The sequence below is a fragment of the Eumetopias jubatus genome, unplaced genomic scaffold (assembly GCF_037043125.1).
Source record: "Eumetopias jubatus isolate StellerSeaLion01/CBP00866 unplaced genomic scaffold, mEumJub1_p1.0 scaffold_1, whole genome shotgun sequence".
In the NCBI taxonomy this organism is placed as follows: domain Eukaryota; kingdom Metazoa; phylum Chordata; class Mammalia; order Carnivora; family Otariidae; genus Eumetopias; species Eumetopias jubatus.
Genome location: NW_028274807.1, coordinates 177156780 through 177169568, shown reverse-complemented (window position 1 = coordinate 177169568; position 12789 = coordinate 177156780). Strand labels below are relative to the sequence as shown.

The window sequence follows — 12789 nt, the reverse complement described above, 5'->3', positions numbered from 1 at the left end:
AACACAAAAAGCCGTTATATAAGAAGACTTCACTTCCAATACAGCCACAATTAACTAATTTGTGCCACAAGCCTACACTTGTTTCAACTGGTTTACAAAATTAAACCCCAAATCACTAATTAACTTCCTGCTCCAGAAATCTATTCTGTGAGGCTCAGTTCACAACTTTGCCCTGTCATCCTGCTGTGGCTGCCTTTTAATGGAAATGTCTCCCATTAAATACTGGAGGAACTGCAAACTGTGTAGTCATACCAACTCACAAAAATACCTTGGTGCCTAAGTAATATACAAGCAGTTCAACTTGGCTGTCTGCAATATGATTTTGTAATTTTGAAAAAGTAAATCCACACTTCTTGGCCTATGGTTTTATTGTTTGTTTTCCCTCATCTCCAAAAAGAGTAATTTGGACTCCGTGACTGCAAAGGTTAAAAAGACCACCTCTAAAATTCTGGGCTTCCTATAGAAAATGTGGCATTGAAAATGCTTCGTGGTTATGTTTACAGTCAAACAGACAGGGATTAAAATCCTGGCTATGTGACTTATTATATAATTATATAATCTAAGTTTGTTTTTCTCATTAGTAAAATGGATATCATAATATGATCTATAACACATCAGAGTTCCAAAGATGTTTAAAAGAGATAATGAGTGTAGAGTTGTGTATCAATTTCCTCTTGCTTCTATAATAAATTACTGTTAAGTTTAGTAATTTGGCCTACAATAACACAAACTTATTATTATATAAGTTCTGGAAGTCAGAAGTCCAGTACGGGTATCACTGGACCAAAATCAAGGTATTGTCTGGGCTATGTTCCTTGGGAAGGCTCAGAATTAGTAAATGCTCCTTGAGGTTGTTGGTAGAATTCAGTTCATTGTGGCTATGGGACTAAGGTCTCTCTTTCTTTACTGGCTGTCAACTGAGGGCTGTTCCCACCTTAGAGAGTCGTCCAAAATCCTTTGCTCATGGCTCCCTTCCACCATCTTCAAAGCCAGAAATACCAACTGAAGTCCCACTGAAGTCTGAAATCTCTCCTGTCTCATCCTTGATTATCATACATCTCTGACAAACACTTCTGCCTTCCTCTTCCCCTTATAACTGTTCAGGTGATTACTGTCAACTTACCCAGATAATCCAGGATAATCTCCCTATTTTGAAGTCATCTGCTTAGGAACTTTAATTCCATCTTCAACTTTAATTACTTTTTGTCATGTATGTCACATAATCATAGGTTTACGGGTTAAGGACGTGGACATCTTTGGGGTCAATAATCTATTTATTGTAAGCTCTGAGCATAATACCTGGCATATAGTTAAATCCTCAATAAATAATAATAGCTAATACTTACCTTTACTCACTGCCAGGTAATGACCTAAGTGCTGTATAGATATTTATGTAGTTCATCTAGCTAACAATCCCCATAAATACTAACATCATCATCCACAGGGCGCCTGGGTGGTGCAGTCGGTTAAGCGGCTAGCTCTTGATTTCTGGTCTGGTAGTAATCTCAGGGTCCTGGGATGGAGCCCTGTGTTGGGCTCCATGCTGAGCAGGGAGTCTGCTTGAGGATTCTCTCTCCCTCTCCTGCTGCCCCCCCCCCCCACTTGTGCTTGCTCTCTCTCTCTCTCTCTTTAGAATAAATAATCTTTTTAAAATAAGAAAATGAGACATGGAAATAAAGATTTTCATTGAGCAAGTAAAAGGCAGAACAAATTGAACCCAGGCAGTCTGGCTCTACAAGTGGTACCTTTAAGCTAACTCATTCTTCCTCCTCATTTTAAATGTTATAACAATCAGGAAACCAAGAAAGCCTTTGCTTAAACTAATACCAGGAATGCTAAATTATTTCAATATAAGGCAATAGCAATATTAGTATTTATTTGGCATGTGTTCTCATTATATCTTCTCTTCTTTGTCCTAGGATATGGGCTCACCTGGGTCCAGGACTGACATTTCTTTATCATTCTACTTTGAGTCTTAACAGGTGACTGGGGAGGAAAATCCTTGCTAAAATAAGGTAGTCTGTATGGGAAGAATCTAACTGATATACCTAACTCTTTTTAGATTTCAAAAATTGGGGTGCAATCTGCCTTCAGCTCGGGTCATGATCTCAGGATCCTGGGATCGAGCCCTGCATTGGGCTCCCTGCTCAGTGGGGAGTCTGCTTCTCCCTCTCCCTCTACCCCTCTCTCCACTCATGCTCTCTCTCTGTCTCTCTCAAATAAATAAATAAGATCTTAAAAAAATAGATTTCAAAAGTTGCTTACTATCTTCACAAGAGTATTATAGAACCAAAAATACTACTGTCTTCCTTTTTCAACACCTCATATTCTACTCATTTCATATTGAAAACCTACTTTGACATCACCATGGAAAGTAAGAAGAAAGCAAATCACCATTATTTTGGACAACAAAATACCTTTCATTCTCCTGGATGATCATATCTCCTTTCTTCCATGAACAGAGTGGTTTGGGGGAGGCTCTAGGTTTACAATCCAAGCTGACCATGCTGCCCACCTGCACCTGAATCAACTTTTTCATTGGAGTCTTTGAAAAATCTGGAGCAGAAGCTGAAAGGCAAGAAAGAAGAGAGAACGAGAATGTATTATTTATTAAATAAATAATTACTTATTAAATAAATTAGAATTTAATATTTTAAAATTCCTGTAGGTTCCAAGGTTGACTTTATAACCACTTGTTAAGTTTCCCAGCACACAGATATCAGTACTTGATTCAACGGACCACTCACAGGATTTCAGTGCTCAAAAACTAATTCTTACTATTGTGTTTTCTAGGAAGTTCTAAATCTTGGGGCGATTATTTTATATAGGAATTTTTAAAGCTTATTGTGAAGTTTTAAAATAGCTCAATCGTGAGCTTATTAAAATGAAAAACATTTATCATAGAATGTTCTTGAAAGTTAGTTCCATGCAGACAACAACAGAGTCAGTCTCTCCTGTGATCTCCGAGACTCAGCACGTGGCACAGTGTCTGGCACTCAGTAGGTACTCAGTAAATGTTTTTAGAATGAAGGCTGAATACTGAATTATTATTCTCTTGCATAAAAATTATCAAGATCTCTTATAAAATTTTCACATGGTTAGGTTTAACTTCTTAGATGGAGAAATATATAATATGAATTATTATATTAATGTTACAGTTATGACATTAAACACAATAATATGTAGAGAACCTTATATCTGCTAATGCACACAATGCTGATCCTGAAACACCTTAACATTCAAGATACATAATAATGTATCATTTGAATGAAAAGATACTTTAATCAGAAAATCACTCTTCCTTTTATTGCAAATGTGGAAAATGTTAACCAAACAGTGCATTTCTCCTAACGTCTAAGGCTCCATTTTATGGAAAATTCCAGTGAACACAATTTATTTATTTTTTTGGTAAGTGGAGATCATATAGAGAATTATATTATGTGGTTATATATAAGATGGTGGATAAAGAAGATATGTTACCCAGAGGTTGCTGGCCTTAAAACATAAGATCTTAAAAGAATACCTTTGACTAAAAAAAACCCCTTTATATTTGAATGAATCATAATATATTTTTTAAACTTTTTAAAAATGATTTTATTTATTTACTTGAGAGGGAGAGAGAGCACAAACAGGGGGAGCAGCTGAGGGAAAAGCAGGTTCCCCACTGAGCAAGGAGCCCGATGCAGGGCTCCATCCCAGGACCCTGGGATCATGACCTGAGCCAAAGGCAGACGCTTAACTGACTGAGCCACCCAGGCACCCTGAATTATATAGATTTTAACATATATTTTTCCCATACGAAAGCCTCATACAACATGTTGTGTAGGAAATCATCCACTTTACCATGAATGAACTACCACTCATAAGGCTAATTTAATACAAGAATACAGCAATGCTTCAACTTAAGACTATGTACAAATTCCACTCTCTTTTTGTTATAATACCCCACCTCTCTGTCATGGATAAAAGTAGCCAGATTTTCAGTTGATGACCCGCCCTTCCCAGACTTTAGGCCTCCTAGTGCAGATGGTATTTTTCTAACCTCCAGGCATCAGGGATGAGAGACCTCCCATTAAACCAGCGTTTCTTAGTGTGGCACCTGACATTTGGGGCTGCATAATTATTTGCTGTGAGAGGCTGTCTTGTGCACTGTAGGATATTTACATTGTAGGATTATTTGTGGGTAGCCTTTCTGGCCTCTACCCACATGATGCCAGTAACACACACTGGCTCCTTTCTTCTCCTATCTGTCCCCAATATTGTGACAACCAAACATGTCTCCCAACATTTCCAAATATTTCTTGGGGGCAAAATCATCCCTGACTGAGGACCGCTGAGTTAGATCCATCAGGGCCTTCCAACCTTTGGGTCATATGGATTGGACCAGTCATGGGTAGGTGACCCAAATCAGCTACACAGGGCCAATGACATGCAAGATGGTGATTATTCTATTAGAGTAATTCAGAAAGCTGTGCTCCTTCCATTAGATTGACTATGGTCATAGAAACTGAATGTGTTGGGGAACACCATGTAGGTTCTGATGATGGTGATGATGCTTGAGCCCTGGATCATGTTCTGCTCAGATCCAAATCTGTATTTTAATTGCATGGAGCAATAAATTTTGTTTCTTCTTTTTCTCTTATGTATGTCGTACTATGCTATGCTCTGACAATTTTGGTTTCTTTTCAGGCATTTGCCACTTTCAAAGTGTTTTTCTGGATAACCGCTCTAAACATGATATAACATTTTCTATCTTTTCATATACTTAAAGTGCAAGAAGAAGAAAACAATTCATAACTTCAAATTGTTGAGCCTTGTTCATTAAAACTTCAGTATGCCCAATGTTGGATGCTTCGAGCAGGGTCACTAAAAACAAAAGCAACTCCTTGCGGATCAGTAAAGTACTGTTTTGAATTCTGTTTACTTTTCTGGCCCAGCAACAGAAAACACCAAATTCAGTTAGTCTCTTAAAAGGCATTGCTTAGTTTGTAATATCAGAGTTGGATAAGGATGTTTTAAGTCAACACCGTTTCGTTACTGTTGCTCTCTACTTCAACCTCTGAGGTTTATTCTGGCCACAATTGCTGCTTTTCCTTAGAAATCATTAAAAAACATTCCCTGATGAAAAACCCTGAATGATATTATTACAATACTGTAGATAATATAGGAATATAATAGGGGAAGTACACATTTCTGGTTCTAGAGGATTTAAGAAAAAAATATGACAAGAGAAGCTTAGTCTTACCTACAACCTTAAGTTCGGCACTGGAATAGACGAGACCATGTTTGTTTTCTGCGATGCACTGGAACATGCCAGAATCAGTCACGTTTAGGTTCGATATTGTAAGGGCACCATTTTCTATCTGTATTCTCTCCTAGGTGATAACAAAAATCTTTTGCATATAAATGTATATATCATTTTAAAAGAAAAATGAAAACCACTATTCTTTCAATCATACACAAACCTCCTTCATTTTCTTCAGAGTATTAGGCAATCTGACCTGAAATGGTAACATTTCCTAATTTGAAAATCTGTGACGATTTAACATAACAGCCACACATTAGAAATACTAATAAACACCCTTCAGTCCAAATGTCTAACAGTAAAATAAATAACAAAGCAAGAGGTAAAATACTGTTGGCATTTCATTTTTCCTTATGGTTAAAGTTGCAGACTTTAAAAAAACGTATCATGTTTCCATCCCATCAACTGGAATGGTTTTCACCATTTTTGTAGTCATGCAAATTAAAGACATTATAAATTCTGTGCATTAGAAAAGGTTCTGGAAAATACATTTTTTAAGGGTTTTTAGGTAGTATGACAGGTTATATATAGAAATTTGAAGGAACCTAATTGACTTAGTACATAATTTTTTAAAAGAGCAAAAATTACATGGCTTAAGAAAGAAAGTGATTAAGAAAATAAGTACTCATGTAAGAAGGTACCCATGTAACAATGCATTTAGTCTCCAGAGGCCATACCAAGTTGTCAAACAGGGAAAAAGAAATTATATTCCACATTTGATTAAAGTCAGGTCTTCTCTAATTTCAAAAGCAAATAATAATAATAATAATAATAATAATAATAATAATATCAGTTTTAGACTAAATTCACAAAATCATCTCATGAAATTCATTTGTTGAAAATATTTCCTTCTTGGCAGACTGGGTACTTGATTTTATATTTTTCCTCCTTTTACCACTTTTTAGGTTCAAATGAATGTGTGCAAACTCAATAGTTGACTTTGGCACTAGGTATGAGGAGGGCATTTATTCAACACAAAACGAAGGGAGGAAGGATTAACCAGGCTCATTACCTTACCTCAAGTACAAGGGCTTCTCCGTTTTTCAACCATCGGTAGGAGGGTTTGGGCTTACCACTTGCCCGGCATTCCCAAAAAAGACTGTCCTCCACTGCTATTTCTACATCTTTTATGAGCTGAACCCAATGAGGCTTTGCTGCAAGGAAAAAAAAAATCAAACCACCCAGCAGATAAAAAATAAATACTTTCTACAAATAGATATAAACACTGTGAGCAATGGATTAATATGAGCATAGTGGCTAAAATAATATTTAATACCCTATTTACTAAGTGGATATGGGAAACATTTCTAGATTTGAGGGTGGATGTTGCAATCTGTCACTTCCTAAGCCAAACTCATTATGCCTTCTCTGTTTTCAAAATTCTGGGCACTGTATTATGTCTTTTTGTTTGTTTGTTTGTTTGTTTTTAAAGAAGGAGAGAGCGGGGATGGGAGGAACAGAGGGAGAGGGAGAAAGAGAGAGAATCTGAGAATCTTAAGCAGGCTCCATATCCAGCACAGAGCCTGACGCCGGGCTTGATCTCATGACTCTGAGATCATGACCTGAGCCGAAATCAAAAGTCAGAGGCTTAAATGACCGAGCCACCCAGGCGCCCCAGCACTGTATTATATAATTCAGATGTGTATTAGTAGCTGGTAATGCAGGTACCCGAAAGAGACTCCTTTCCAAGTGCATTTGTGAGTCATAAGGTCACAATTGATGACAACTTACTACATGAATGACAGCAGCTACTAGTCTTAATTATGCACTATAAATTAACATCCGTAGAAGGGAAACTTCTATAGCCGAGGAAAAAAAAACATTTCCCTCAAGTTAGAAATAACTTTCAATTAAATACAAACCAATGAGCATCTTATGAACCTCCGTGTGAATTAAAATGAAGGCAGAGAAAGACGGATAAATTGGTTCAATTTGAATCATGATTTTTTATGAAAAAGAAGTAGCTCATGCACCGTTAAATTATGTATGCAAATCAGTGGCATCAAGTGGATTTATCATTTTCTCTTACATTTTAGAAGATATTTGGAAAATTCTTTTTACACATGAAAGCAACATACCACTTAACAACTAACGCCACTCTATATACACAGTATATTCAGCCAAGTCTCAGCTTGCATTTTAGATCCAAAACTGGGAGGTGAGATGTCTTACTGGTTTCACATTGCATTATGCATGTGATGTCTACTGTGGGATTTACATTTGCATCCTCCATATGGAGAAACAGTTTATCTATTTCTATTTAATTGCAACCATGGGAAGATTTGTCTTTCCATTCCTATCTCATAAAATTGCTTTTTTTTTAATAAAGGAAACTGAAATGAAAATACAGCTATTTAGCTTTCAGAGAAAATCTACTGGTCTAAATTTTACCTTAGTATAATTACTATTATTTTTTATTTAAATGATGTGCCCAGTCTGAAGTGTAGTTCAGTCCAAAATCACTTCACTCCACTTATATTAAAGCACATTTTCTTCTTTCATGAAATATCAGCCTTCATGGAATAAGACTGCAAAGAGACTCATACATGAGGCCTTGACTAAGACTCAAGTTTCTAGCAAAAAATTCCACTGGCTTCTTAATACTACTGTTCTTCTTCTCCAAATGGGAGGAAAATTTGCTGGACTGAAGCCAATCCTGAGATTACAACTGCCATGTTAACTGTGATTTCCCCCTTATTCTATCATATGAGATCCAAATATTTTATCAGACTATTTCTTACACGAAATATTAGAACAGATAACCAGAGAACTGCATGGCACTGATGGAATATACTAGTCTTAAGCCAGAAATGTAGAGTAACTTTCATGAAACACCCGATCTCATTAATTTCTGATTTATTTCTTGGGTATATATCATATCACCTACCTAATGGAATAAAACAGTAGTCAGTATAGTGGATGATGTTGGTTGTCTGTTGTGCATCCATTTCCTTCTTTCTTTATTTGTAAAATAACACCCATTTCTCTTTGAACTATCCTTTCTTCCATCACCTCACACTGTCCATAAAATTTAGGGAAACCTGACGATATTCCCTGTTCCAAACAGAGGCTCTTAAGTTGTTTAAGCCAATTCTCCTTGCTAGTGACTGGTTTTGGAACAAACTTGTGGGCAATGAGATTTGAGAAGGGAATTGCAAGATGTTTTGGAGACAGGAAGAATGAACAAGGACTCATGTTCTAGTCGCTGTAGGCAGCCATTTTGTGAGTCTACCAGAGACCACCATGCAGAGAAAGGGAAAAGACAGATAAGGGCAGAACCAAAATCACAGAGAAACTGAGCAGGGGCCTGATTATAAGGTCCTTGAACACCAACTTAGCTTTGAATTTCTCGTCCTATGAGGCATACAGTTGTTTATTATTTAGGCAGGGTTGCTGTTCCACAGAGCTAAAACATTCCTGCTGAAACATTCAGACAGTTGAAATATCTTGTGTTTTCTTGTAATGGTCACTTCTTACCCTGGGTCAAGTAATGGTTTCTCGGAGAGACTCCTTTAGAGCTTTCTCCTATGAGAAAAAGGCATTTGCTTTGGGTGTTTTTAGAGCTTAACAGTCACATGGCTTAAGTGCCCCCCAACCCACCTCTTTATTATCCCACCAGCATGTACACCTTGACACCTGGGGAACCTCACCTTGGTGCTATGTATTCTAATGCAATCATGTAACGAGAGAGTTAAAAAACACAGAATGACTCATGATATTAAACCCAACCTCCATTTTGTTCCTGACAGATCCTAAAATCTTACAATAGTTGAACAGGTGTCAATCTAATCGTAACTAATACAAATTTTTTGAGGCAGGTCATAAAATGCCCTATAATTTTAATATTTGTCTTTGCAAATGTTTTCCTCCCTAAAACATTTATGTATGCAAACTGTTTCCATTTCCACTTTCTAAAATAAATAGAATGCAACGCGATTTGCCTTTCACAAAAGTGGTCAATTCCCACTCATTTTACAGTGTTTCTAACAATTAAACTGAAAGTTTAACCGAGCACATATCTTTAACTATATTACAGTACATTTTGTAAAGTCATGTAATTATAGTTTCTAAATCATGCTTTCTTCAAAAAACCTCGTTTTTTTAATAAAGGTGATTTGAAAACAAATTTTGAAAAGAAAATTTAATTTTTCTATGCCAATAGACTATAAAGGTAGCATTATTATCCTTTCCTTACCTAAACTGAACAGTACATCAAATCTAGTTCATAAAACAATAAAACATAAAAACACCAATCTAGTTCATAAAATCAAACAAATGTGATTATAAATTAAAGGAAGCAAACACAGCAGAGTTACATTACTGGAAGGGAGAGAATTAACACTGAAGAACTCAAGAGCCTAAGTTGATGTGATTTGTCTAATGCAGTAATTACAAGTTCTCTCCCTCAACAGTTTCTTTCTGCTTAGTAAAGATCATTAAGAAAGATACAAAGTCACATCTCCTAGGGGAGAGGACAGACACAAAGGAGATCGCTCCTTGATATGATCAAGTGTACAGAACATTACTTGTAGAAAAAAAGTGAAATATTCATTTTTATATGAATCATTTTAAAACGCAAATAGAATATGTCATGTCTCCAACTCCACTGCAGAACGTTACTGCTTTTTAATTCCTCCTAAATATTCATCCTCATTTAACAAAACGCAGAACAGAACAAGTTGCACACTGGCATTCTGCCGTCATTTCCCACCGCCCAACAACATTTTATTGAGAGAGCAAAAGCTAAAAATCCAATTTGCCCAAAGTAGATGCTCACCATAGTAAGTGAGACGCCCTCTGGCGACATTTCTTCCTCGGGAATTCTCAGCAATGCATTCATAGGAACCCGTATCTTCCTGTTGGAAGTTGGGGATTTCAAGCACACCATTGAACTTCCTCAGTTTAATTTTACTGGAAAAGGGCAGTCCATCACTTCTCCTCCAATTAATCTGAGGTACAGGACTAAGAAGAAAATTGTCAAGTTATTCCTATTTTAAACAGATGCCTGGATGCATTTTAGGCTTGACAAAATAAACCTTTTGTTAGGATAGAGCAAAAAGGCACCAGGTATCAAATGCAGAACATTTCCAGTTGTCAATTACATAAAACTGATACAAGGATTTACCTAACTTGATATTTTAATAAAATAAGTTGTGCATTTTCTTGAGTTAATTCATGATTTAGAAAAAAAAAGTTGAACACAGAATACAACAAACGAGCAAGCAAAAGAAATAACACCAACCTAGTTCATAAAATTAGGCAGGTACAGTCATTTTCTGCAAACTGTCTTTAAAGTTTCAACCCAAATTATATATGTGCATTTTGCTTATATTTTATTTTTCCTTTGCTTCTAAATGAAAGAAAATTTTAGAAAATAAGGAAAAGAAGAGTCTGTCAAAAACTATCTTGATCTTTTACAGCAAACTATTTCAGCACATTGGAGTAAATGTTATAAAACTTACTTTCCAAGAGCAAAACATTCCAATTTCACAGTTGCACCTTTAGCTGCTGGAAGAGTTTCTGGAAACTGCACTTCTATTTTTGGTTCATATTCACCCATCACACCTGTAAATCCACAATACAAGGTTAATAGTTTCAACGTTTCCTTTGGAATGGTCCCATTTTTCTTACATAACACTTTCTTTCGCTCCATTTTGAACTAGTTGCCCTAATGATTTAAATTACTCACTAGCCATCCCTTAGGTACTTTTCAAAGCAGAGATAACTGGGCCAAACATGCAACATTACTAAGCATCAGGGACCTTGGATTCCATGATTCATAAATTACCAAGAAAACCATTACGCCCTTTACATTGTGTAAAATGGGAGACCTTTTCATTCTGCATTTAATCTGGACATTTCTAGTCAAACTGAAATATACAATGTATTATGACTTCCTGAAATATCCTAAAGAGCAAAAATTATGGGAGGGAATTTACTTAATGGTACCCTGGTAGCAGAGAAACCAATCTTAAACTTATTAAATGGCACCCTGGAGACAAGAAACAGTAACTTAATAAATGAGAAAGATCAAATTCAGTTATAACTGACTGGAGAGAAATGCTTAGATCCTATGTGGTCATGGCATTGTGCTGTATCAGATATGGTTTTGTGTAAGGGGGGCAGTTCTACAGGCTTACAAATCTGCTTCCTCTGAAGCTCATGTGCATTGCATTGAAATAGCAATGAAGGGGTTGAGCAAACATTCTTTTTTCTTTGTAGCTTTACTGAAGTATGATTAGCAAATAAAGATTACATATATTTAGACTGTACAACCTGTTTTTTTTTTTTACTGTGTACAAGGTGATGATTTAATGTATGTATACATTGTTAAATGATTATGTCAATCAAGTTAACACATCTAGCACCTCACATAGATACCATTTTAATTTCTAAATATTCTCTGGTAAGAACATGTCAGATCTACTCTCTTAGCAAATTTCAAGTATCAATACAGTATTATTAATTATAATCACTATGCTGTTGGGGATGGGGGAAATGGGGAGTGGATGGTCAAAGAGTACAACCTTCCAGTTATAAAATGAGTAAGCTTTGGGAATCTAGTGTACAGTTATTTATTTATTTAATTTTTTCCCCATTTTTAAAAATTTAAATTCAATTAATTAACATATAATCTATTATTGGTTTCTTAGGTAGAGGTCAGTGAATTGTCAGTTTTACATAATACCCAGGGCTCATTACATCATGGGGCCTCCTTAATGTCTATCACCCAGTTACCCCATCCCCCCACCTCCCTCCCTCTAGTGTACATTTAAAAAAAATTTTAAGAGATGCTTTATATCCTGTAACAGGATGACCGCAGCTTGAAGAACCTCAAGGTGGCTGAAATCAGGAAAGGTGACTTCATGACAATGCAACCTGAGCCCCAGGCTCGAGAACCTCATGCTTGGTTCAATGGTCTCCTATCAACATCTTGAAATACTTAGTAATTTCTGAAAAATGGATCCGCCATTTGTATTTTGCACTCATCTTGAAAACTATAAAGCTGGTCCTGGGAAGGATTAGGTACAAGGACCTATGGTTAATGAAATAATCCTCATCACTGTACTCAAATATTTTTGTTCCCCAAAAAATGAAATAATTCTTCGTGATATACTTTTCACTTTAACCCATTTGTTTTTGCTAGTATTCACAACATTTACATTTAGAGTTGCACCTTGAAAGATGTCCTACCATCAGAACGTAGCACCAGAGGAGTTGGGGAGCCCAGCACCCTAGCGTTCGTCACTGTACTTGTCACCACACATGTGTAATTACCCACATCGGACGGCTCAACCTTGGCTATATAGAGGTGGCCTGTCTCTTGAGAGACAAATCTCCGACTGTCTTCTTCAACAAACGATGGATATTCATTGAAGATCCAAGCATATGACAGTTCTAATAAAATTTGGGAAAAAAAGAAATTCCATCATTAAGGAAAGTTTTCCATATTATACCAAAAAATACACAAAACCGCCTTTACC

At 36.3% G+C, this 12789-nt stretch overlaps 1 protein-coding gene across 2 annotated transcripts in view; it reads right to left on the bottom strand.

The window, feature by feature from the left end:
• Positions 1-12789, bottom strand: part of CNTN3 (contactin 3) — a 241035-nt gene that overhangs the window by 80403 nt on the left and 147843 nt on the right. For both annotated transcript variants that reach the window (XM_088021839.1, XM_028101775.2), the window contains 6 exons: positions 12500-12703; positions 10768-10870; positions 10083-10267; positions 6323-6459; positions 5246-5375; positions 2418-2568 (listed from right to left, as the gene is read on the bottom strand). In XM_088021839.1, the coding sequence (XP_087877965.1) occupies positions 2418-2568; positions 5246-5375; positions 6323-6459; positions 10083-10267; positions 10768-10870; positions 12500-12703 (910 nt within the window). The remainder of the gene's footprint in view (positions 1-2417; positions 2569-5245; positions 5376-6322; positions 6460-10082; positions 10268-10767; positions 10871-12499; positions 12704-12789) is intronic.